This window comes from Orbicella faveolata, unplaced genomic scaffold, assembly GCF_042242905.1.
Source record: "Orbicella faveolata isolate gen_17 unplaced genomic scaffold, um_ofav_v1 contig_14, whole genome shotgun sequence".
Taxonomy (NCBI): domain Eukaryota; kingdom Metazoa; phylum Cnidaria; class Anthozoa; order Scleractinia; family Merulinidae; genus Orbicella; species Orbicella faveolata.
Window position 1 is genome coordinate 4,901,582 of NW_028301541.1, and position 22,346 is coordinate 4,923,927.

General features: G+C 39.5%; 2 protein-coding genes across 2 annotated transcripts in view; both read right to left on the reverse strand.

Moving 5' to 3' along the window:
* The window catches only part of LOC110050334 (exosome RNA helicase MTR4-like), a 63,154-nt gene that overhangs the window by 24,689 nt on the left and 16,119 nt on the right, over positions 1-22,346 (reverse strand). The window lies entirely within an intron of this gene.
* Positions 627-9,394, reverse strand: LOC149113708 (uncharacterized). Its single transcript, XM_089287224.1, has 6 exons — positions 9,123-9,394; positions 6,314-6,656; positions 4,979-5,119; positions 3,757-3,923; positions 2,700-3,251; positions 627-1,685 (listed from the first exon to the last, which is right to left on the reverse strand). The coding sequence occupies exons 1-6, from the start codon at positions 9,392-9,394 to the stop codon at positions 1,001-1,003; spliced, it is 2,160 nt and encodes a 719-aa protein (XP_089143350.1). The 3' UTR covers positions 627-1,000.

Here is a 22,346-nt window from a genome sequence, read left to right on the forward strand (position 1 = left end):
TGTATAGAACAGTTCGAAGAAAACTAAACATGTTTCAAATAAAGCTATGTTAACTATTTTGAGATGCATTACTGGAAATTTTGGACAAAAGATTAACTACTTATGGTGAAAACAGTTCGAGGACAGCTAAAACATGACATACTACTACTTATGAGTAAAGCTACTAAAAATGATACGAATTAATCGTAATTAAGTCCTGTAATAGTAATCGGCGCAATGTTTGACAAAGTTTTTACCAGTCCGCGGCGAGCTCGATGTTTACAGTAAATGAAACTCCCCCTCCCCTCTTGGTTCTTCTGATGCTAAACTAATTCCGTAGTAGACTACCGTCAGTCAAAAAAGGCATAAAAAACTCCTCCAACAGACAATTTCTCGATTGGACTCGACATAAAATGGCGAGCATCCGGGTTTGTTTACGTGTGTTTAACATTACCCAGCCTGTAATTTTTAAGCTATAAATTACTACTTGGTAAGTAATACCTATGTTTTTATAAAAGTTGGCTCTTAATATTTCTATGGATTGTGTAAACTGTTCGAAGAAAACTAAACATGTTGCATTATTTGAAGTTTTGGACGAAAGATAAGCTACTTTTTAACTATACAAATAATCGCTTATTAACGTCTAGTGAAAACAGTCCGTCGAGGACAGCTAAACATGGCATGCTACTAATGAGTAAAGCTACTAAAAATGAATTAGAGCATTTGTGAGTTAAATTTTCAGATAAGAATAAGCATCTCATGCCACCAATATAACTTGAAATTTTCAGATGTTTTGGATCATAGAATTTACGTTTCTGAGCAAGTACTCGATAAAATACTGGATATCGGAAAGACTCAATGGAAATAAAGGATTTTGACGGAAAGAAAATTTTTTCTAACGACGTATGGTTAATATACGCACGTAATCATGCACTTGAAATTTGGAAAAAAATGTCCGCGTAGTATTGGTACAGCGTGAATCAGCAAAATTGTACCAAGGAATTGGTTGTTTGCCAATCGTCTAGTCACAATCCTCGTTTTCGATTGAGTCTTCGATGGTTGGGTTACTAAAAATGTTGACATAAAATTGCCGCTGGGGCTCAGGCACAAATTTGGCAAGTTTTTCAAGGTCTTTGACTTTGTCTGATTTGAGTGGAATGGGCTCCGTGTAGAGTCTGGGTGGTGCTGCTGTCTGCTGATCCCCGGGCCTGGTTATTTTTATTTTTTTCCATGGTTCATCCTTTTTGAATCCAAACCGCACCCAGACTTCTCCAGGGTGGTGCTTCATTGCCATTGCTTCGTTCTCTCCCTTTTCCTCGCCCCACCCAAAATTCATCCAGTGAATGTCTCTCAGCAAGACCCTCTCCCCGTCATTGTCCCTTAATACCGGTTTATAACGTTCCTCCGTATAGGACTTCCAATCATGGAAGTCCTCCTGTCGCATTTTTGTCGCGACAAAGGGTTTCCTCAAGTTTGTTTCTTCAATTACATGCACCCAGTCTTCTGGAACAAAAACTTCGGCTGTTTTTTTTCTTCTTTCAATTTGGGCGAAGTCTCGATCATTTTCTAAGTATGTGTGCCCTCTTTCTAAAAATTTGTGGTCGATACGATGGTACATACCGTTGTTTGTCAGCTCTGTGTAGAAGCCAATGATGGCATTGTTCTTATTTTGCCCTCCGCATCCGTCCGAGTAGCTCACTAGTGATCTGAAACAGGAAATAAACTTTGATTAGTGTTACCTAGTATACCAATCTAATAGAGGCGTCAGCATCCCTCCTGGGATGCACAAGGAGAAATGTACGGCTAAAACTAAATAATTTAGAGATCCTTGTTATCCAACATCACGATTAGCTTAATGAATGTGAATATATGAAATAATCATATATGATAAGGCGAAATCCTTTTTCCCAATATCATTTTTAAGAATATGTTTACAAATTGTTTAAGTGCCCACATTATTTTTCAGTCTAGTAAGAGGTCGTGATGGTGGGTACGGTTAATTTTTCTGATTTTGTATTTTGTCAATTAAGTAAATTCTATGCAACTGAAATAAGTGTAAATAAAATTGAATTTGAACTTGAACTTGCTACGACGTTTGGCAGTACAAGAAATAGAGTTTTCACGCATTGGATAGACTGTGACGGTAAAGCCTTTTTTCCAAGTGCTCTCGTTTCAGTAACAGTTCGCACGTAACTCTCAAATGGCCACAAAAATTTTCTCCTTTTGAGACGCTCTATAAAGATTGTTTCTATAATTCTTCAAGTCAGTGACCTTAGCGCGACATTTTTTTAATACTGTGTAAAAAAAGATAATAAAAAGCAAGGTCAGCTTGTTTGCGGTTTAGATGTAGCGCAATTTTAAGTTTATTTGATCGGCAAAATGTTTATATCAACACCTAAACGCTGTGATATCGTCGCGTCGTATTTTGTTTGATGAATATTACTCATAAACTGTATTACTGTTAATAATGTGCCAAAACCTCTTCAGTGTGATATAACGACGTTCGCACTAATTTGCAGGTTTCTCTACTCCATAAATTAGAATTTCACCAGCATACTAGCCTGCGAATTCAGCAGCCTCTCACCGCTCCGGCCGCTTAGGGTCACGCAGGAGAGGCCGGAGCGGTGAGAGGCTGCTGAGTTCGAAGGCTACCAACATGCTTCTTTTCTTCAAAGAAATAAGACTCGGAACACTTTATTGTAACCAAACAGGGAACTTACCTTGCTCCAGATCTGAAGTCTGTGAAGAATTTATGCAAACATGAGGCAACTTCAGATGATCCCTTTTTACCCGTTGTCTCGTCCCATAAATATAGGTATCCCTGTGTCGCTACGCAGTCGTGAATTCCGAAGCTGTATGTCGACAGCTGTCTTAAGTAGTAAACATCGTTGTGGAATAAGTTTGGCGTTTCTAAGTTCTTTTGAAAATCAAACGTAATCATATCCACAGCATCTTTTGACGTGGTGCTTTGCCCGAGAGTGCGGGTTTTCCCTCTCCAACTCTTGCTGGCTGCTTCTTTGTCTTCACGTTTGCTCTTGTAGCCAGCTTCTGAATTTTCGTGGTGAAGTCGTTGCTCCTCCAGTTTTTCATCTCTTTCATCCTCCCTGCACACTCTCAACGCCATTTCCAGGGCCTCGCATTTTGCGCAAGTATCCGTTCTTGGTAGACCAAAGCCAAGGTTAAACTCGGTATTAAAAATCTCCCTGTACGAATACAGGGATATTCGGGGCTTAATAGGAGGCGGGATTGGGCGTCTGTTTTCTTGTTTGCACCTACAAAAAGTTATTGAGCTAGCGTGAGGTCCGCATTGGAGAAATATTGATCAAGTTATTTTTTGCAAGTTTATGGACCGAGCCGTGGGCGAGGTCCATAAATACGGAAAAAAAGTCCGAGACCATTATATAGATGTCATTGAACTAGCTAATATGAATTGAACAAGCTGCAGTTCAAACGTGCTACACTGAAGACCTCTACTTTCGCTGAATCATAGAACAAAATTATTGTAGGCTAGGCACACTGGAAAAGGTTTTCATTTGTTTTTTTTATCTTCCAAAAACGCAATTCTTCAATTTAGTCAGCGTTCTCTCATTGGTTGTTTCTTAGCCACGTGGCTAAATTTATATGTATAAATGCGAACAAAAAAAATTATGTGCTACGTGGCTCTATACTTGGGAAACATCGGGAAACATTACCATTTCCCGACGTACCAGTAATTAAGTATATTTTATTCTTGCGTATAAGACGACTAAACCCTACTGTCCCTGCTTAGCTATGTACCTTATGATTTCTTGATTTCTCTTGAAAACCTCCGGCTCGTTCTTTTCCAAGTACCCGAGGTACATCCGGTTTACGGACAGGTCTTCCGAAAGAAACTTCTTGTGTGGTGTCTTCGCCCTCGAGTAATGCGACAACTGAGACGGCTGTGACTGGATGTGAGTCCTAACCTACATGAAAGAGTGAAATGTACGTTAGCAAAGACACATGACGGGAACATTTTAAGGCGGCCGAACACAGTTTTCGCGCGCGCTTTTACTGATGCAATTCAGCGTGCGCACAAAGATTGCAAAAAAAAAACAAACATGTCGTCAATAGAGCGATCATTTTATTTACTCAACACCCGCAGTATCTGTGCTATTTTTCTCTATAATCGAACGCAGTGTATTGATGGCTTTAGCCTTTTGTTACAAAGATATGTTAGAAAAGGTAACGATGCAAAGAACCCAGCAATTCTCCGCTTTTTCTTTGTTACCGAAACGCATGGGTAGTAAGTAAAAAAATTGCGATTGAATGAAAAATTGCACTCTCGGAAATACGCCTATTTCTCGAGAACCACTCATTAGAATTTCACGAAACTTGGCACGAAAATACTTCAAGAAATAAGTAACTGGAATATTGAAAGTAACTGAACTTTAACAAAGGAAATTCTAGATATTCCAGTGAAGCTTCAGCAAGGGATAATTAAAGATCTCTCCGTTAAATTACTAGCAAAATGGTGTTAACTTGTGAGAATCGTTACAAGCTTGTTGCATGCAAATTATAACGAAAATCTAATGACTAGATTTTGCACAAATAAACAAAACCGATTTTAAAGGCCTATTTATATTTATTCATGTTGCCATGGCAACGGCACATACGTCAGCTTAACCAGCAAAAAAAATCAAAGTTTGTGTTGTTAACTTGCTTGCTGCCATTTTTGGCGACCTAGGGATCAAGGGTTTTAGAGAAAAAGGTGAATGAAACACAGGTATCAAAAACTGTGTTCAGCCACCTTGAACAGAAAATCACTAACGTCGCGAAATGAAGTCAGAAGTAGAATAAACCGTCAAGAAATGGTGAAAGCGTTAGGTTATTAAACTGACGAAAGTTTAAACGCCAACCGACAAATGAGGGGCGTTTTTCCATCTACCGTGAACGTTTAGCTAGAATGGATTTAATTACCAAATCGTGCCCTGAAAACCCCTGTTATAAGCCCCTCCAATCTTCCCGTTTATAGTTTTACCTGGTTCTTCAAGTCATCGCTTAGTTTGTGCGGGTGGTTGTTGTGTTTGCCACGCATGTCCACGGGTGTGGCTTTAGAACGTAAGTTCTCCACTCGCCTCTTTGTGACCCCATGTAAGGAAATAAATGCTTCCCTGCACACCTGTAAGTTGAGGAACAATATAAAGGAAATTAGAGGGTCTGGATGGGATTAACTGACATAATAATAAGATAATAATAACTAAGAAATTTTCAATAACTGTTAGCTGAGATGGTAGAATTTTGCCTGGATATCCTTGAACTTTTTGTTAGGTATGGGTTATTTTCTTGCCTTGTTTCCACTTTAGCTACATCGTTGCTATAGTGATTCATATCTCTAAGTCAATAACAGTCTTTGAAAACGCCAGTATGCATACGCCAAGAATAGTACTGTTGATGCAGTGTGTTGCTGTACTGTTGTGCAGTATTACGTGCTGTGATCTTCTGTAATTGCCAAATTGTTCGGCACTCAACGGAATATAATCTGTAATGTCCGGAAAGTTCCGGGAGAGATTGGAAGCACTGGAAAGCTCCTCGGTAATCGTCGTAAGGGACATGCTCGTGAATGATACGAAAAGGAAACGAGTATCACGCTATTAATAACGCTATTAATAAACAGCTTTCTTCCTTACTTAAAAGTCAAATTTAATTTGTTTGTGCTAGGAGTAAAGGACAAGTAAAGTAGTCACGCGAGTCACACAATCCAAGGTTTATGCTATCCACAGCTAATTGTAGAACGGTTGTGTTTTCTTCCCCTAGCATTCACCTAAACGTTGCAAGTTCTGGCAAGCTCTTGTATACCTTAGTAAATATTTGATTTTCCTTCAAATCTTTTAACTCGCTTCGATGAAACAGCCAAAGAGTTCACTTCAACTGCCTAAACCCACAAGAAGTACTCGCAAATAAATTGATGGCCCACAAAAAAATACTCGAAAAATTGCAAATAAATTAATGACCGTCGCTTCTGGCGAACTTGCAAAGCAACTTATTTGTCTCGCAGCGAAAGTGAAAGCTGCAACGTCAGCGCAATTCCATGGCTCACGTAATACCTTTTTTCAGCGTATTTAATATTCCCTTCGAGTCTAACGCTTCGATAAAACCAAAAGAAAATATATTTTACACAACAAAGAAAACAGTATCCGTAACATTTTCCGTGTATTAATGTTTCAACAGCTTTTGGCGAATACACATCATAAATTTTAACCCCGTGCAGAGCAAGAACCGCGCTCGGCCTTTGGCCATGCGGTTAAATTAGGCCCGGAAAACTAATCGCAATAGCTTTTTTATATATAGATACGATTATTGGTAAGGCACATACCTGAATTCTTTTAAAGTCGGACTGTTCTACATAATATTCGTAGACCAGCGAACGCTTCCTTTCCTTTCCAGGTTTGTTTACCCCCTTGCATCCACCAGCCCCTAGGCGTTGCGGTTCTTTGCTGACCATCAGTCCTTTCAGAAACATGTTTTGAAGATTGGTGTTGGCTAAAGCATTGAATGTCTGGAGAACATGCCGTCTCTCTCTCTCGCACATTTTATCAAAGCATTCGCGCTTGCAGGCACAAGCTGGACCTATCTCTCGGGCTGGCTTTCGTCTTCCGAGATAGTCCGTCGTTTCTTCTCCACGGGCAAAAGCAATTTTGCGGGCATTCTGTGTCCAGCTGAGAATCAATAAAGCAAAAATAATAATTAGAATGAACGCAAAGCTTTTCACAGAGTTCCAGTGTTTGAGTAAATAACTTAAGGCTACCTTGTAACTTCAGGGGTGTCTCCAATCAAAAAGGCATAGCAGATCCGAATTACATCGCAGATACCTTAAACCAGATATCAAATTAACCGGGCTACATTTTATTTACAATCCGATTTACACTACTCATCTTTGCGAGTCTCTTAATCCGCTTTCAAGAGCTAAAGGGACCGTTCTTTTTTTTATGTATAAAAATCGCATGACCCCCCCTAGCTTACCAATTTTTTTTCACATGGCCCCCCTCAAAGCGGTCATTCTTTTCGGATGACCCCCTCCCCCCCCCCAAAAAAATTAACCCTCTCTCAAGAATTTACCTTTTTTAATATTCTCTATTATAATCCATCAAATATTTCCGCTCGCGCGCGATTGGTCTAAACGGGTCACATGACTGTATATTCCCCTAATTTCTCGGGCGCTGATTGGCTCAGTTTTATCACCAATAAGAGTACAGACGGATAAAATTTTAATTTATGCAGGCTTTCAAGTTGAACTTTCAGCTGTCAACTGTCAACTTTTTAATCAATAAGATTTTATGGACTATTTTAAGTAGCCAGTCAAAAAGCCATAAAAGCTATTGACAATGTTCGCGTCATATTTTGAATAAAATTCACTTATCTTCGTTTACGACAAGTTTACGGCGTCTTTTCTCCTCATTTAGTCCCGGCATTTGACCATTTTGGGGTCTTGTTATTGTAAAAAAGAAACTGACGTCAGTTTTTAATGCGTCTGTCCTCTTACTGATGATAAATTTCGTCATAACATTGTCGAAGTGGCTGTGGAACCACGAGCCGCAGGCGAGTGGTTCCGCGGCCACTTTGACAGTGTTGTGACGCAATGTATCATCAATAAGAGCACAGACGCATAAAAAACTGACGCCAATTTGTCAAATTTTTCACAGAGACCATCATTTGCTCTTTTAACAACAATGCGCTCTAGAAATACGACAATGACAAAGCTTTTTATATCGTGGCTGCTGCCCAGTTTTTCGCAACAGTAATCTAGGAACGCCTGGTAGTTTTGGGATGTTGTTTTTACTCGAGTCGTTGCAGCGATGAAGTTTCAAGGTAATTTAGCAAGTTTACGGCAAGTAAGGAGTCCCAACAGCCAAGATAACTTTCAAAGATGTTATTCCGATAAGTATTTGGTAAAATTTCTGGCGTATTTCGCGGGATTTCGCGTGTTTTTGAGAATTTTGCGGGATTTCGCGGATTTACTTGAAATTCGCGGCTCCGCGATCGCGCGAAATTTCAGAGGCCCTGTTACTAATAATTACGGCAAGTTTACGGCTTCTTTTCCTCTCATTTATTCCCGGCATTTGACCACTTTGGGGTCTTGTTATTGTAAAAAACAAATTGACGTCAGTTTTTTGTGCGTCTGTCCTCTTATTGGAGATAATTCTCGTCATAACATTGTCAAAGTTTAATGCGGAACCAGTCGCCTGCGGCTCGTGGTCCACAGCCACTTTGACAATGTTATGACGCAATTTATCATCAATAAGAGGACAGACGCATAAAAAACTGACGTCAATTTGTTAAATTTACAATCTCCATACTACAGAGAGCTGTTTATTAAAAGACACAAATCATAAGAAAGAGAAGTCAATTTCGGATCTCGTACTTATAGCTTCTGAGGAGAAGTTAAAAAAAACCAAAAAAAACAAAAAAACAAAAAACAGAAAAACCGCAGAAAGTCAAATGAAAGAAAAAGGAAGCGGACTGAAAACAACATCCAACATCCGTCAATATTTACTGGATTCTCATAGATTTTTCTTTACAGGAAACACCATCGTATAAGCGAAAAACATGGACCAATTCTGCTCTTTGAAGGCATACGGTAATCTTTTTTTCTTTTTAGGAAAGCCCATTGGCAAATGAACCGAGGGCAAATAAAATAAAGTCGCAGCAAAATAAAGTAAAGGCCAAACAAAATTGACTCACGGGAAAATAAGCTTAATAAACTCACGGCGAGCTCATTGCAAAACGAAGGTAATTACATGCCAAAAGATAATGAACTCGCGGCGTAAAAACAAAATCTCTACGCTCGCAAAGTAAAGAGACGAGTTGAACTTATCAAAAGACCGATCTGTTCATAAAGACAACACTAATGCCCACTTGTTTCGAGAAAAAGGCCGCTTTTAGCCTTTTACAACCCATCAATCATAAATACAAGCTTCTATGAGAGAAACTGACGACTTTTGATAATAAAGGTAATACGCGATCTACTTCGGCGAGACTTTACGTATAAAATAACACCTTTGGAAACACTGCAGAAATAATTTTCTCCGCAAAGCAGGTTTTGCAACTTTTTCGTAGCGTTTTACATGAAACGTTTTCATGGATGGCCCGTTGCCACAGGGAAGGAATCAAATGCAATGTCTTACCTTGACGGATTGGCTTTTCTCTTCTTTGGACGTGTCTTCGTGGCCGGGTCGACGTTTTCTTTTTCTTCGGTGGCTACCGTGTGGAATTCGTTGATTTTCCTGCTGCCGTATTTAAACGCTTCTGAATTTGTAAATCCCGGAAAGTCCAACTCTTCATCGGAATCTTCCCGAAATAATTCTATAAAGCTATCGCTGAACCTCTCTGTCTGACTAGGAACGTAGTCATCGTTTTCGAAGTCGTACGGATCACAATATGATGCTCCCTCAGCCATCTCTAAAGCGCTTACGTCACGTTGTCATGGTAGCAGAATTTTCTGTTCTAAACAAACGCGCTCAGCGTGTAGTTCGAAAACAATGAAAAAGTATTAACAATAAAGTGTGAATTTGCAGTTAATGGTGTTGTGTTAATGATGCTCATTAATAAACTGAAATTTTTCTCATCCACTATGTTAGTGACTTTGCATTTAAACAAGACCTTTACTATTATTATTATTATTATTATTATTATTATTGTTGTTATTATTATTACAATTCACGGTATTGGAGGTACGCAAAAGAGTCATAGACCCCATACGAGGCAAACCACCCCAAGAAGAAAGCAAAAATCACAGATCGAAATCGAATTACTGACCTTTTTAGTGAGCAATACTCTAATTACCCCCAAAGTCGTTGAACCCGTGGTTCAGAAGGCGTCGATCTAATTCACTTTGCAATCCATGCATTAAAACTATAGGCAGCAATTTTCGGCCATAAATTTAGCAATCTGGAAATTTCTGTTAGCGAGCAATATACTGATTTCAGTGTTTGTAACCAGGGTGCTCATTGCTCATGGCGGATGGCATGCATTGTTTAAATACAACAGATTTCAAAGAAAGCTAAACAAATTCTCACAGACACTCTTTTTTTTGGTTTGTTTTTTTCCGGGAAAATCTACCGGTTTCATTTGACGAAAGAATTTCCAGCGTCGCAGGAATAAGTTTGGCACACAAGCGAGAATCCAAGCCATTAGTCTCGCATGGGATAAAAATTAATTGCAATTAGCCACTCACACTCGCTTGATTGTTGTTTGTCTTTTTCCGCTTTCCAGTCACCAATTGTTTTAACAGCCTATTCATATCTTTTCAGCGCAAACGTGAGAAAAGATTGTCGCGGGTCTCCTTTTAGCGTGCATTAATGATTATTGATTTTCTTAACAATCTCGGAGAAGTTAATTCTATGAAGTAAAGAAATATCTCCGATATCTCGAACATACTTTGACGAGTCTTTGGTAGTCGGCCTGATCACAAAGAGGAAAGAAAAAACAATCTCGCGATCTTTCTTTTTGACTACATTTAGTGAAAAGCAGCGTTCTGCATCAGTCTTCTCAAGAAGACTTGGATTTACTTTCCTTAATTTATATAATTATTTGTTTTCATTTTGAACTACGAAAATCGTGAACAATTTTTTTGTTTTTTATCGCAAAATTGTTCTCTTGTTTTTCTGTCTTTTCCTGGGTTCCTGTCACCTATTGTTCAAATAGCCTACTCATATCTTTTCAACGCAATACGCAAACAAATATTGTCACGTTCTTCGGTTTTTCGAGCTTTAATGGTTATTGACTTTTTGAACAATCTAAGAGAAGTTGAACTGTTTGAAGTAGAGAAATATCTTAGATTACTCGAATATATTTTGATCGTTTTTGTTAGTCGGCCTAATAACAAATAGAAAAAAAAAGAACATTGCCGTGAGCTGCGTTAACCGGTTTTCATATGTTCACTAAAATCGGCAAGAAAGCTGAAAATTGTTCATGGTTATTGATATTCTTGAAGTTTTGTCTAGCTTTCGTCAGACCGTATGACTTGTGCTGTAGCTGAGAGCCCATTGAGTTCTATTGATGAATGGCTGTTAATGCATTTACAATACAGTAATTGGCGGTCTCTCGTGTGTTACAACGTGTAGGCGGGTTTTGTAATAATACCGTGTAGAGAAATTTTCGGAAAACTCAGTCGAACACTGTTTCAGAAAAGGAAAAAGGCGGTTACTTGTATTCACAATGCAGTAATTGGCGGTCGCTCGTGTGTTAAAACGTGTAGGCGGGTTTTGTAATGATACCGCATATAGAAATTTTCGCAAAAGGCGAACAAGTTTTTAAAAAGGACAAAGACGGCTAGGTTAATGTTCGTTGTTTTTCCGCTGAATTTGTAACTTAAGAAATGCGAAAAATGTTTTAACAGCCTGAAACCAGAAGTGCCAAATTTGATTACGCATCTCCAGAGTAGAGAATAAAAAGCTCTGTTTTTGTTTCGGCATAGCGTGATGAAGGTCTGTTGTGAAGGCAAGTTCTATTGTTCGCGCTGGGACTCGGGGACAAAATTGCATTATCTTTATTTTAAAAGCTAACTTTTCGCGCGATCGTATGGAAACCGGAGTTGTGTCAAAAAAAAAAGTTAAAGCAAACTTTCAAATGACGTGAAGTTTTTTATTTTGTTGTTTTCGAGTCGACGAGTTATCATTGGCATTTCCTTTCTTTGACGATGGTCCAAACAGCGGAGTGGGCGCCAATTTCAGCGTTTGTTAACATTGTGCTATAAATATGGCATGAAGTATACAACTTGAATAGGTAAGAGGGACGCGCTCAAATTAAACAAATTTTCTCGCAGTTTTGCGGTTCAAGATTAAAAAGATAACGTCTTGTTCATTCGTTTTTACCATTTGACCGACCAGAAAGAAACTTTTTATCGTGAGACTGTTTAATGTCTTATTTGTGGTTAAATTCGGTGGAAATAAAAATTTGGTTCCCTTTTTGCTAAGCTTGCTAGGGTTAAACAACCATGAGTAAAACAACGCAGTTGAAAAACTGAACTCAGAAATTCGCTGGTTTGCTAGTCATAGCAGCCATGCTCACCATATTCCCGGGAAACCCTTAGTCACAATGATGATCAATGGGCGAATTAGGAATTTTTATCGTCAGGCTGTTGCCCGGTTCTCGAATATAAGTCTAATTTCAGCTTTTTTTCGCTTCGCATATTAAAAGGATTTCAAACGGTTAATATCACTGTCTTATAAATTTAGTTTTAAGGCCTTCCAGAAAGGACTATGAGTATTGTTTAAGAATACCTCGGCCGAGGATCCTCCACAAGGGCCGCCTCCTCCAGAAGGGGTTTCGCCATTAACCTAATAAGTTTATGTTGTCCAGTGATGAACTTGAGAATAGCCGAGCTTTTTCATCATTTTATTTCCTTAATAACCTACATTTTACAGTTGGACTGGCCCGCGCATAGCTATGCTAGTCTAGGCGGGCCGGTCGCCCGATCACTCTTGAGAATAGCCGAACTTTTTTTGAAAGCCAGGTATCTGTTTCTGAGGACAGCGTTTGCAACCAATAATTCTTCCATCATTCTTTTAGCGCGCGCTTCAGTGTTGCCTCAGTGCCAGGAAAAAATCTCATGGATACATGTTCCAATCGATTATGCTCGGTTGTGTACAAGCCATGATTTAGCTGAATTTTCACGCTTTAGCCTCGCGACTGTAAAGTTCATTATCCAATCGAACGTTCGGCAATCGAACTAAATCGAACACCGAAGTTTGTGTGACTTTGATTTCCGATCCAATCGGACTCAACAGAACAAAATGAAGCTAATGGAACCCAATCCATCAGATTGTGTTCGATTGAGTTCGGCAACCGAAAACAATTGAACTTTATTCCGTTGTGTGCGGTGAATTAATTCGCTCTAACAAAGTATATGTGATCTGACTGCCGACGTTTGGTTACTGTTCGTAAGCGAAACGAGCGAAAAAGACAACATTGTGGAAATTATGAAACAAAATTACACAAAACATGTCTTTTTCTCGTTCTTAACTCCAATGAACACGGAACTTACAGCCTGGGCTAACCGACTTGGAGTCCGAGCGAACTGGCATCCAGCGAACTGGCTTTCGCGTTAAAAGCGAAACGACTTCAATTCGCCGAACTCAGTTCGGAAAGTGAAAGTCATTTCGATTGGCTTCGATTGACTATGCTGGGATTATGTGCTTGGGGAGGTTGAAGAGTGATCGGGAGGCTATCTAGTTGGTCATTTACTTTTTTGAATTTGTTGGCTTTTAAAAAAGCCGTTTTCAGTTGGATGGCTGCTGCTGCTACAGCTTTGCTATTATTTCTTCAATTTTGGCTTTAACAAAGTCGTCTTCAAGATCATCTTCACTCGAAAACGAGCACTCGGCAATTCCTTGCTTGGTAATTAGTCTTGCTTGCTTCATCTCTTCTGGGTGCGTCTTTTTCATATGTCTGTCTAACCGCGTCATGAGAACTCCGTAGAAGCGACAGCCGATAACTTGACAAGCCCGGCGTTCTCGGTCGCTTTTCTTGACCAGGCAACGATCTTCATGAGTCGGGGAAGGGCATCTTAAATTATCCTCTCTCGTCTTTCCTGGGTGGCATCGTTTCAAATGTTTGTCAAGCCGTATAAAATAAAGGCCAGTTTGTTTACAGCCGGGAAATCGGCAAACTCCGTCCATAGGCATGATTGAGTCGAACAATAATCGACAGAACTGAAATCAAACTTTATAGTAGCATTGTTTATGGGTCGCCTAGCAACGAAGAGTGGGACTCGGGGCCACTGAGTTGATTTACATATCGCCAAATTTAATATATCACGACCTACGGCGACGCTGGTGAACACTGGTTGGTGTCCTTCATACTTGTACACATCATAAAATCCGGAACGCAGTTATGCCGTAAACACTTATACCTTTGTTTTCCTTATGACGGATCAAGACTGAAGATCACCGTATTGATTAGTCACACTCACTAAAGTAACGTTCAGATATAAAGGAAGGCGGGTAAAGCAAGGCGGCGTTGTCTTAAAATACATGGAGGCGGCAAACATCTAATTAAGGTCATTTGTTTTGAAGTTCAACAATCGTATAAAAGGCCTCGCAAACGTAAAACCGGATTCATAAATCGCTTATGACAGTCTGTGACTGAGCGTTACGCTAAGAGACATGAGTAAGTTTTTACGAAGTGTCTAAAGTGTTCGACAAGCGAAGCGTACCGATGCCCATGGTCGCGTTCAGTTCCTTGTTCGCTTGTGCGATTATGGGAGGAAGTACGATTGTGAAGCACCCGTTGCTTGCAAAGATGTTATGCGGAAAATTGTTTACGGGCCAACTATTCCGAAGGTCTCATTATACCGAAAGCGGAACAAACAAGCCCAGAGAAACCAGCCCAAGGAGCGCGCAAGGCTAACGGAAGTTAATTGTATAAATACACACCGCGCGACTCATTATAAGCATGATTTACTGTATCGATTTGTCAAACTGACCGTGGAAGAAACTAAAGAGTGCGTATGTTATCACGTGTGTTCTGTAACGACAACAAAATAAACTGAGAAATTGCGAGATTGTTTTGTCCTTTTGTGTCCTCGTGCTTTCACGACTAAGGTCCGGATCAAACGCCGTACTTCACATTACCCGAACCCAATTCAACCAATTAGGCTCATGTGAAGTGTAGACTAGATCTCCACGACAAAAACACAAGACACAAAAAAGATTTGAACCTGCCGAGATGCAGATTAAAATCTTTAGCCTAAAGAGGTGCTGCATGTTGGAAGAGACTTCCCAAGGACCTAAAAGAGGTAGCAGACTGTAGAACTTTTAAATAGAGACTTTTTACTTTTTACTTTGTTTAATTGTCATATTTTGTGGCTGAAAAGCTTCAATAAAAAAATATATGTGTATTTGTAAATGGAATTATGAAAGGTTTCTTGTTTGTGTACCTTTAAATTTTTCCCAAATGTTGGCAGCATTCGGTTCTCAAACTCGTGAAGCCGCCATTTCTTTGTGACGAACAATAAAGATCGCGCGCGCAGTCCCTGCGGTTAGTGACGTAGAGCTCTGGGTTGAGAGAAAGCTTCGATTTCTTATTTCCGGTCGTCTGCTGATTTCCCATGCGAGGACTGAAGACATTAATTTCAACGGTGAAGTCACCAAAGAGAAGCTCGAGGAAGAAAAATGGAAAATCAAACACAAACGGTAAGACAGTTTTATGTCGGCGACAAATTTATGTCATTTAACTGAGGTTGAAAATTGTAACATTCATTAACGCCCGCAAAATTGTTCCTTATGCAGCTTTCTTTCACGGACGAACAAGTCGCGTCCTTCATGGAAGAATTGGCGGCCTTCGTAGAGGGCCACCTAGCAATTTTGGATGCTGTAAGTAGAAGCCACTTGTATAACGTATATCAGATTAAAAATCATAGCCTGTCTCTGGGACATCTTATTCATACATGAAAAGAAATATATCGCTGTGCGGCCCCATTTATATGGTCTCGGGTACCCGAGACAACCCTCCCGCCGAATTACCCTGGCAGAGATAACTTTTAGCTTATTTCTTTTACAGAGTCCGAAATTGCGCTTTCCTGGTCGCCAATGCGACTAAAACTTTAATTAACTATTTCAAGCCACGATAATTACACAAACGTTGATTTTCAGCCAAATCGATTAAAATGAAATTCAAAGCCGCCCGCCAATTAGTCACTTTTTACCTTTCCGCTGATAAATCTACCACAACGTTTCACAGCTACGATCAGTGCGAAGCTTCGCCGCCATGTTTTCTCAGCAGTTTCCCATAACATACGTATTGCGGGCGATTTGTTGTCCAAAGATGTTCTGAAATTTTTCCGTAATTTATTACAAAGTGGAGACGGAACATCCGCGAAGAAATTTATAGTGGAAGATTTCGATATTCAACATAGCGATCCGTCGATCGTCTTGACAGAACGCGAAAGGAAAGATCGTTTTGAACATAGAGCGAAGAGCCAAACGGCAGTTTTTCAGTCGGGTACATTTCTTCTCCAAAAGGTAGAGACAAAAGAAGGTATAAAGTTGACTTGAAACATTTGGCAGTCGCATGAAACTGCGTATATGGCCGGCATTCGATTCGTTCGTTCGTGGTTTCCCAGTGGTGGGTGTACAAAAAATCAGCGTGTTTGTAGTTAATCTTATCGTTAGCGGAAAAATCGCCATCATTGCCGGCGACCCCAAACGCGTTCTCTTCGTTCTGATTCTTAAAAGAAAAATTGGCGACCAGAAGTTTCCATCAGGCGACCAAAAAGTTTGGTTTGTGTTTCGCTGCGAAGGAAAAATTTTATTGACACTTTTTGGCGACCACATTTTTCCATGTGGCGACTGAAAAAAAATTTCAGTCGCTGGTTGGCGCCTGCCTAAAAAAGTTAACTTCGGACCCTGTTTTAGCCTATTTCTTTGCAGTGTTACTTCTGGAATACAGGCAAAGAGTTTCCATACCACAAACCTCAAGAAAATCGGCTCCGAAATAATTCCCTTTTCTGTGGTCAAGAGACCCTTTTTTTTTTACAAAAAGATAACTCAAAAATGGAACGTTCTTGTGCTTAAGTCTGAAATTTTCATTGATTTTCAGGCCAGTCCTAACATTAGTGATTGGGATCGATGGTAAGTACCGAGATGAAATTATAAACGTGTTATTGTATGGCGTTGCGTGCAGGAGTAGTGTTTGGTTGGCACTCACTGTATGCTGTATTTCACAGGGACGCAATGATCATCATTGCATTGGCTTTTCTTAGGGATCAGCCGGCAGTAGTGGAATTAATAAACAGGTTCAATGGTGAGTATTCCATCATTTTTTGTAGGTTTTAATTAAGTTATTTCAAAACTTTGCAGATTAATGTTACAACCTTTTGTTTCAGTTCATAGCTGAACAGCCCGAAATCTTTTACAACCTTCTGCTTCAGTTCATAGTGCAACTACCTGAAATCTTTCAAACATTGAGCAAATCGGTTTAAGGAATTAATCCCAAATGGTTTTTCTTTTATCCGTAGGGTCGCAGGGGCAGAACGCCTGAGAGATGTGTGTAATGGAGAGCAAAGTGATGAATTTGTAATAAGTGTAAAAAGTGTAATCAGTGAGAGAAATAATGTAATACGTGTGCAATGATGATATTTGTGGAACTGTACCGGCCGCATTAAAAACTACTTTTTCGGAGGTCTTAAAGGGATGGTGGTTATGGGGGTTGCACGTGTGCGACATGATCGATATAAAATGATACCGGTTTAATGTGTTAATTTTCTGCAACTCTCGTTTTTCATTGAGGGATTTTGCTATATTTTGCCATGTTTTTCGGCTGTCTTTGCTCTCAACTTTTTCCAGGTTATCAGCCCATTGCTGCAAAAGCACCCGCTCGTCATCAAAATTCCACCGCTCTCCCTTCTGGTCTTTATCTACCTCGGCTGCAGAGAACAAAGAACATCTGCACAGGAAGCGAGTGTCCGGAGTACCACAATTTCTTATCCTCTTACAAACTAGTGTCAAAAGAAACTGTTACAACACATGAAACCTTGTTAAATGTTTTGCAGGGATCTTTATGTGGGGCCAGAAAATTTGGATCATGTGTACTTAAGGCACCCGTCGGCCGATTTTTTCTTTGTGAGACTTTGATTCTGTTCGAAAAACAATCTTGTGATTGGGTTCGATTTAAGTTCGATTGAGTTCGATTTGGTTCGATTAGAAACGTAGGGCGTTAAAAAGGCAACTGAGAGTATATAATTTATTCAACCTGATGTTTGCGAGGTCATCAAAAAAAAAAATCCCTAAAATTCGATTGCGCCAGTTCACCTCGCGAAAAAGGTGTGCACATTTGGCTTGTTTTTACAAAACGCTAATAAAAGAAGTCCAAAGTAAAATGAAACGCAAAGAAAAAAATAGAGATATAATTCATTATCGATGGAACTTAAATTTGCTTTCCTTTTGTTTGGCCTTCTCGAGGTTAATATTATCACAAGGAATTAGGGTATAACTCCCGACAAGAACAGCTCCAGCTATGGCATGATTGGAGGTATAATCTAGTGGAGAGAGGGGGGAGGGCCATGATATGTTAGGCCTAGTCCAATGGGACGATCAGGAGATTTCAGTCCCATCACTAGGGAGGGCCAAATCATTTTCATCACTCAGTTTAAAATCTCTGACAAGTCCTTTATTTCCTAGACTACGAGCGCATTGACTGAGACCAAAACAAGATGAAAACCATCGCTGTCGACGCCATTAAAGTAAACAATTAGTTCACGTTGGCACTAATACCGGCGAAAACCGGAAAAACCAAATATTGAAATACATGTATTCTAAATAGAAGTTTGAATTTTGCGTTCACTACACGATGGAAATTCATGTGGCTTCTTGGAGAGCAATTTTCATGCAAACGTTCCAAATGACGGCTGTCAAGGACACTAACCAGGTGTACTAGCGTCGCTGTAGGTCGTGATATATAATTAAATTTGGCACGATTTGGTATCGTTTGCTCCATAGCTCAGTTGGGAGAGCATTATGTTGCACGTGTATCACATGTAATTCATAAAGACCCAGGATCGAAGCTTGGTGGAGCAACATTTTTTTTTGTTTTATCTTTCACTTCTTTTTTTCGACTTATCTGTTTGTTAGTTTTTTTATTTTTGCGTCTTCTACAGAGACCGTGGAAAGCACTGAAAGCCCTTGAAAATTTCTTCTAAATTCACGCGCAAAGGAAATTTGTTTACTGATTTTGAAGGCTAAACTTCTCCGAATTTTGCAGAGTGAGAAAAAAAATTGCTTGGGCCGGCTAAAGTCATTTATCGTGTTATGCATGCATGCATGCATTGAATTTAAGCTTTAGAACTACTGATGAGCATAACGTTAACACGAAAGAAATCTTTTACCTGCTTTTTTAACAACTCAAACCAAGCTGTAGTCGCCACGAAAGATCATATATTTGTTTTTTGCTTGCCAGGCGTCCGTTGTTTTGTCTCTGGGGAAACCAAGCTATTATTTTTTTTAATGGTTCACGAGGCGAGGCGTGCTTGAGTTGCGAAATCTAATTTATCGCAGAATTTTAGAATTGGTTGACATTGCAACAGAAGAAAAAATAAAAAAATGTTTTTTTAAGGTCATTAGGCAAAATATGACCTGCTTCGGGGCGGGACATCGGTCTCTTTGATCTTAAGGTGTCGCGGACATAGTTATGTCTGATCCGCGACATAAGGGTCCCACATGTCGCGACCATGCGATGACAGAATTTATGTCCAATGTAAACATCGATCCTGTTGGTGCGACCCCTGCCTAGGGTGTGGTGAGTGTCACTTATCACTCATCAGTAGGAGCAGGAGCCTGTGGTATGGGAGTAGAGTCGACAAATAGTATATTTCCTAATATGGCTCTCGTTATGAACAGTTTGCCAGAGATTTTCCAGGTAACTACAGCAAATTGGTTTCTTGATTAATGGGATTATGACTTTCTTGACAATTAGCACTCCCTCTTGGTGAAAGGTTCCTTTAGCTTACAAGAGCCGCCGCAAGACGGCCTAACTCGCTCGCAGAGGATAAAGAATACCTGCGACGGAGGCGAGTGTTTTTCAGGAGTAAAGAAACTAGTGGCAAAAGAAAATCTTAGAACACAGGAAACTTTTGAAATGTGAAATGTTTTAGCAGAGTGACGAGCGCGTGTTTTTATAAGTGTTTTGATAAATAGATCTGCAAGTGCGAACGAACGAGAATATTCCTGGGACGATAACAGTCGTTGAGAGGCGCAAACAAAATAAAATGCCGTGAGGAACTTGACTAGTATATTTTCCTGCTCTTAAATTTCAGTTTTGAGTGGGGCTCTACTGCAACTTTACAAACGTGCGCCGATTATTTTCGATGAATTTTTTGACTCTTGACGGAATAAACAGAGACTTTTCTACTTGCTATTCCCTTGCCAGGAAAGTAAACATGTGCATTGCGCTTTGTCGCCTGTGGCATGGGAGTAGAGTCGACAAACATGTATATTTCCTAATATGGCTCTCGTTATGAACAGTTTGCCAGAGATTTTCCAGGTAACTACAGCAAATTGGTTTCTTGATTAATGGGATTATGACTTTCTTGACAATTAGCACTCCCTCTTGGTGAAAGGTTCCTTTAGCTTACAAAAGCCGCCGCAACGCGGCCTAACTCGGTCGCAGAGGATAAAGAATACCTGCGACGGAGGCGAGTGTTTTTCACGAGTGAAGACTTGCTATCCTCTGGAAGAAACTTTTCCACATGGAGATACAAAGAGAAGGAAACAATTCGTCTAATTCAGGCACGGACAACGTGAATGGGAGAAATTCAGATCACAGTGACAGAGGTGCCAGTAACAGAGTATTGCCTTTTTCTATTGAGGCAATCCTAAGCGCTCCGCAACCGTCGCGCTTTTCAAGTCTGGAGAGCAATTTGCCAGAAGACATTGCAGCTACAGAAAACGCCGAAAGAGGTAATGATGAAAATCCAGCAGTTATTTAAAGGGCTACCAAGGAAACTCTTAGTGAGAAGTAATTCCCCATAAGCTCTTGAATTGCCCACCTTGAGGAATATATATAGAGGAATTGAAAACGATGAATTGAAACTCGCTGGAATCGCTATGAAACGGTCCCAAAACGGCACAGAAACAAAAGTAACACACAGAAGAGTCGAAGTTAGTCGTTTCTATTCAATTTCTTTTCCATATCTCGAACTGTTACTAATACGATTGTTACATTCCCATACAAACTATTATATTTACGCTGTTACGCAGTGTCATATAATAATGTTCACGGCTCCAAAGGAGCTTGGGCTACCTGTGTTGAAAGTTTTTCTTCTCTCTCGCGTTTGGAAGCACGTCTCAAAATTTCGTACTCCCAATCAAATCGGCTGGTACAGAGTAGTATAAATATTAGTGGCCCTGGAACAATCTTGACGCAATGGAAAAGTAGTTTTAGATTTCTTGTTCATTCACGATTTGCATTGCTCAAGCTCAAGCGGAAGAGTTGAGTGAATTTCCTCGACTTTTTGTCTTCATTTATGATACGAGGTTTGTTTGAAAAAGGATTTCAATAAAGTTGTTAATATAGTAAATATTGTGCTTCCTAGCTCCGAGAAGTCTCCAGCAGAAAACCAAGTCGAAAAGACGCTTTAGCAACGAACAAATACTGCAGCTCCAAACACGGTTTGTGCTCCAAAAATTTATTTCCACTTCAGAGAGAGACGAAATTGCACATTCGCTGGGAATTTCTGGAGCCCAAGTGACAACATGGTTTAGGAACAGAAGGGCGAAACGTCGAAGACAAATTAAAGATTTTAAAAGGGATGTTCGCGCTGCAAAGATTATGGACAACGAAAAAATCAACCAATTGTGCAAGCGTTGGGAAATTTAGCGAAGCTCGCCGGGGATGATGTAATCTTGAAGCTTTTTTATTCATTTACTTTTATTTATTCATTTATTTATTCCCAATTCAATATGTCACAAGAAGTTCTGTTATTAAACTACACCTAGGCAGGAGCTCTCAACAAACTCTTTTTTCTTCCATCCGCTTTCACATGACGTATCTCAGTATGGCGGCTCCATACTGGCTCTGTAAATTTGTTCGCCACGTTACTTTTTTGTAGTTTAAAACTTGCTCTATTAGAGCTGATTGTTGGGTTTGTAGTGCGAGATGTCTGCGTTTCTCTCTTTGATGTTTTCATTGAATCCATTGAATAATGAATTGAATAATCTCTTGAAAACTTTTTGTAAATATTATTTCCAAAATTAAGGAAATAATGTAACGTCCTTTTTGCCAAATTGTATCAAATCAGCTGATTAAATCACCTATTGGTCTTTTTTATGTTAATGTGAAATAACGTGTGATTTTCTTTGTAAATACCATTACATCAGAAGAAATATTTTTTTATTTTCAAAGTTTTCTGTCACTGCTGAAAAATGCTATAATTATGTCACAATTTGTCTTCATTTTTCATTGTTCTAGTGTTTTTTTTTTTTTAATATTTGTAAATAGTTAAAGTTCTTGCATGTTCCTCCTTTACTTGTTGTGTTGTGAAATAAAAACAAAAATTATGAGTCAACGTTGAACAATCTTGATTATTCTGGTATAAGAAACAGGACAGTGGAGGGGAACGCGTACAGGAACCCGAGGATACAGAAGGATATATGACTATAATATTTGTATTGGCTCCATCAGCTAGCAGCTAATGTGAAGTTTCGCTGGTTCAAATGCCAGGGGACTTGCCATAGACGAAATGTTGAAATTTCGAATTTATACAGACATAACCGAAGATGAAATCAATAGTTTTTCTTCTAATTGGAACTGAAGTCTAAATATTATTTTGAAATATTTTCTAGGATTGTATATATTGGTTAATCTCTGCTTCAACGTTCTTGTAAAAAATTTCTACAGTAAAGTAGTCGAGGTGT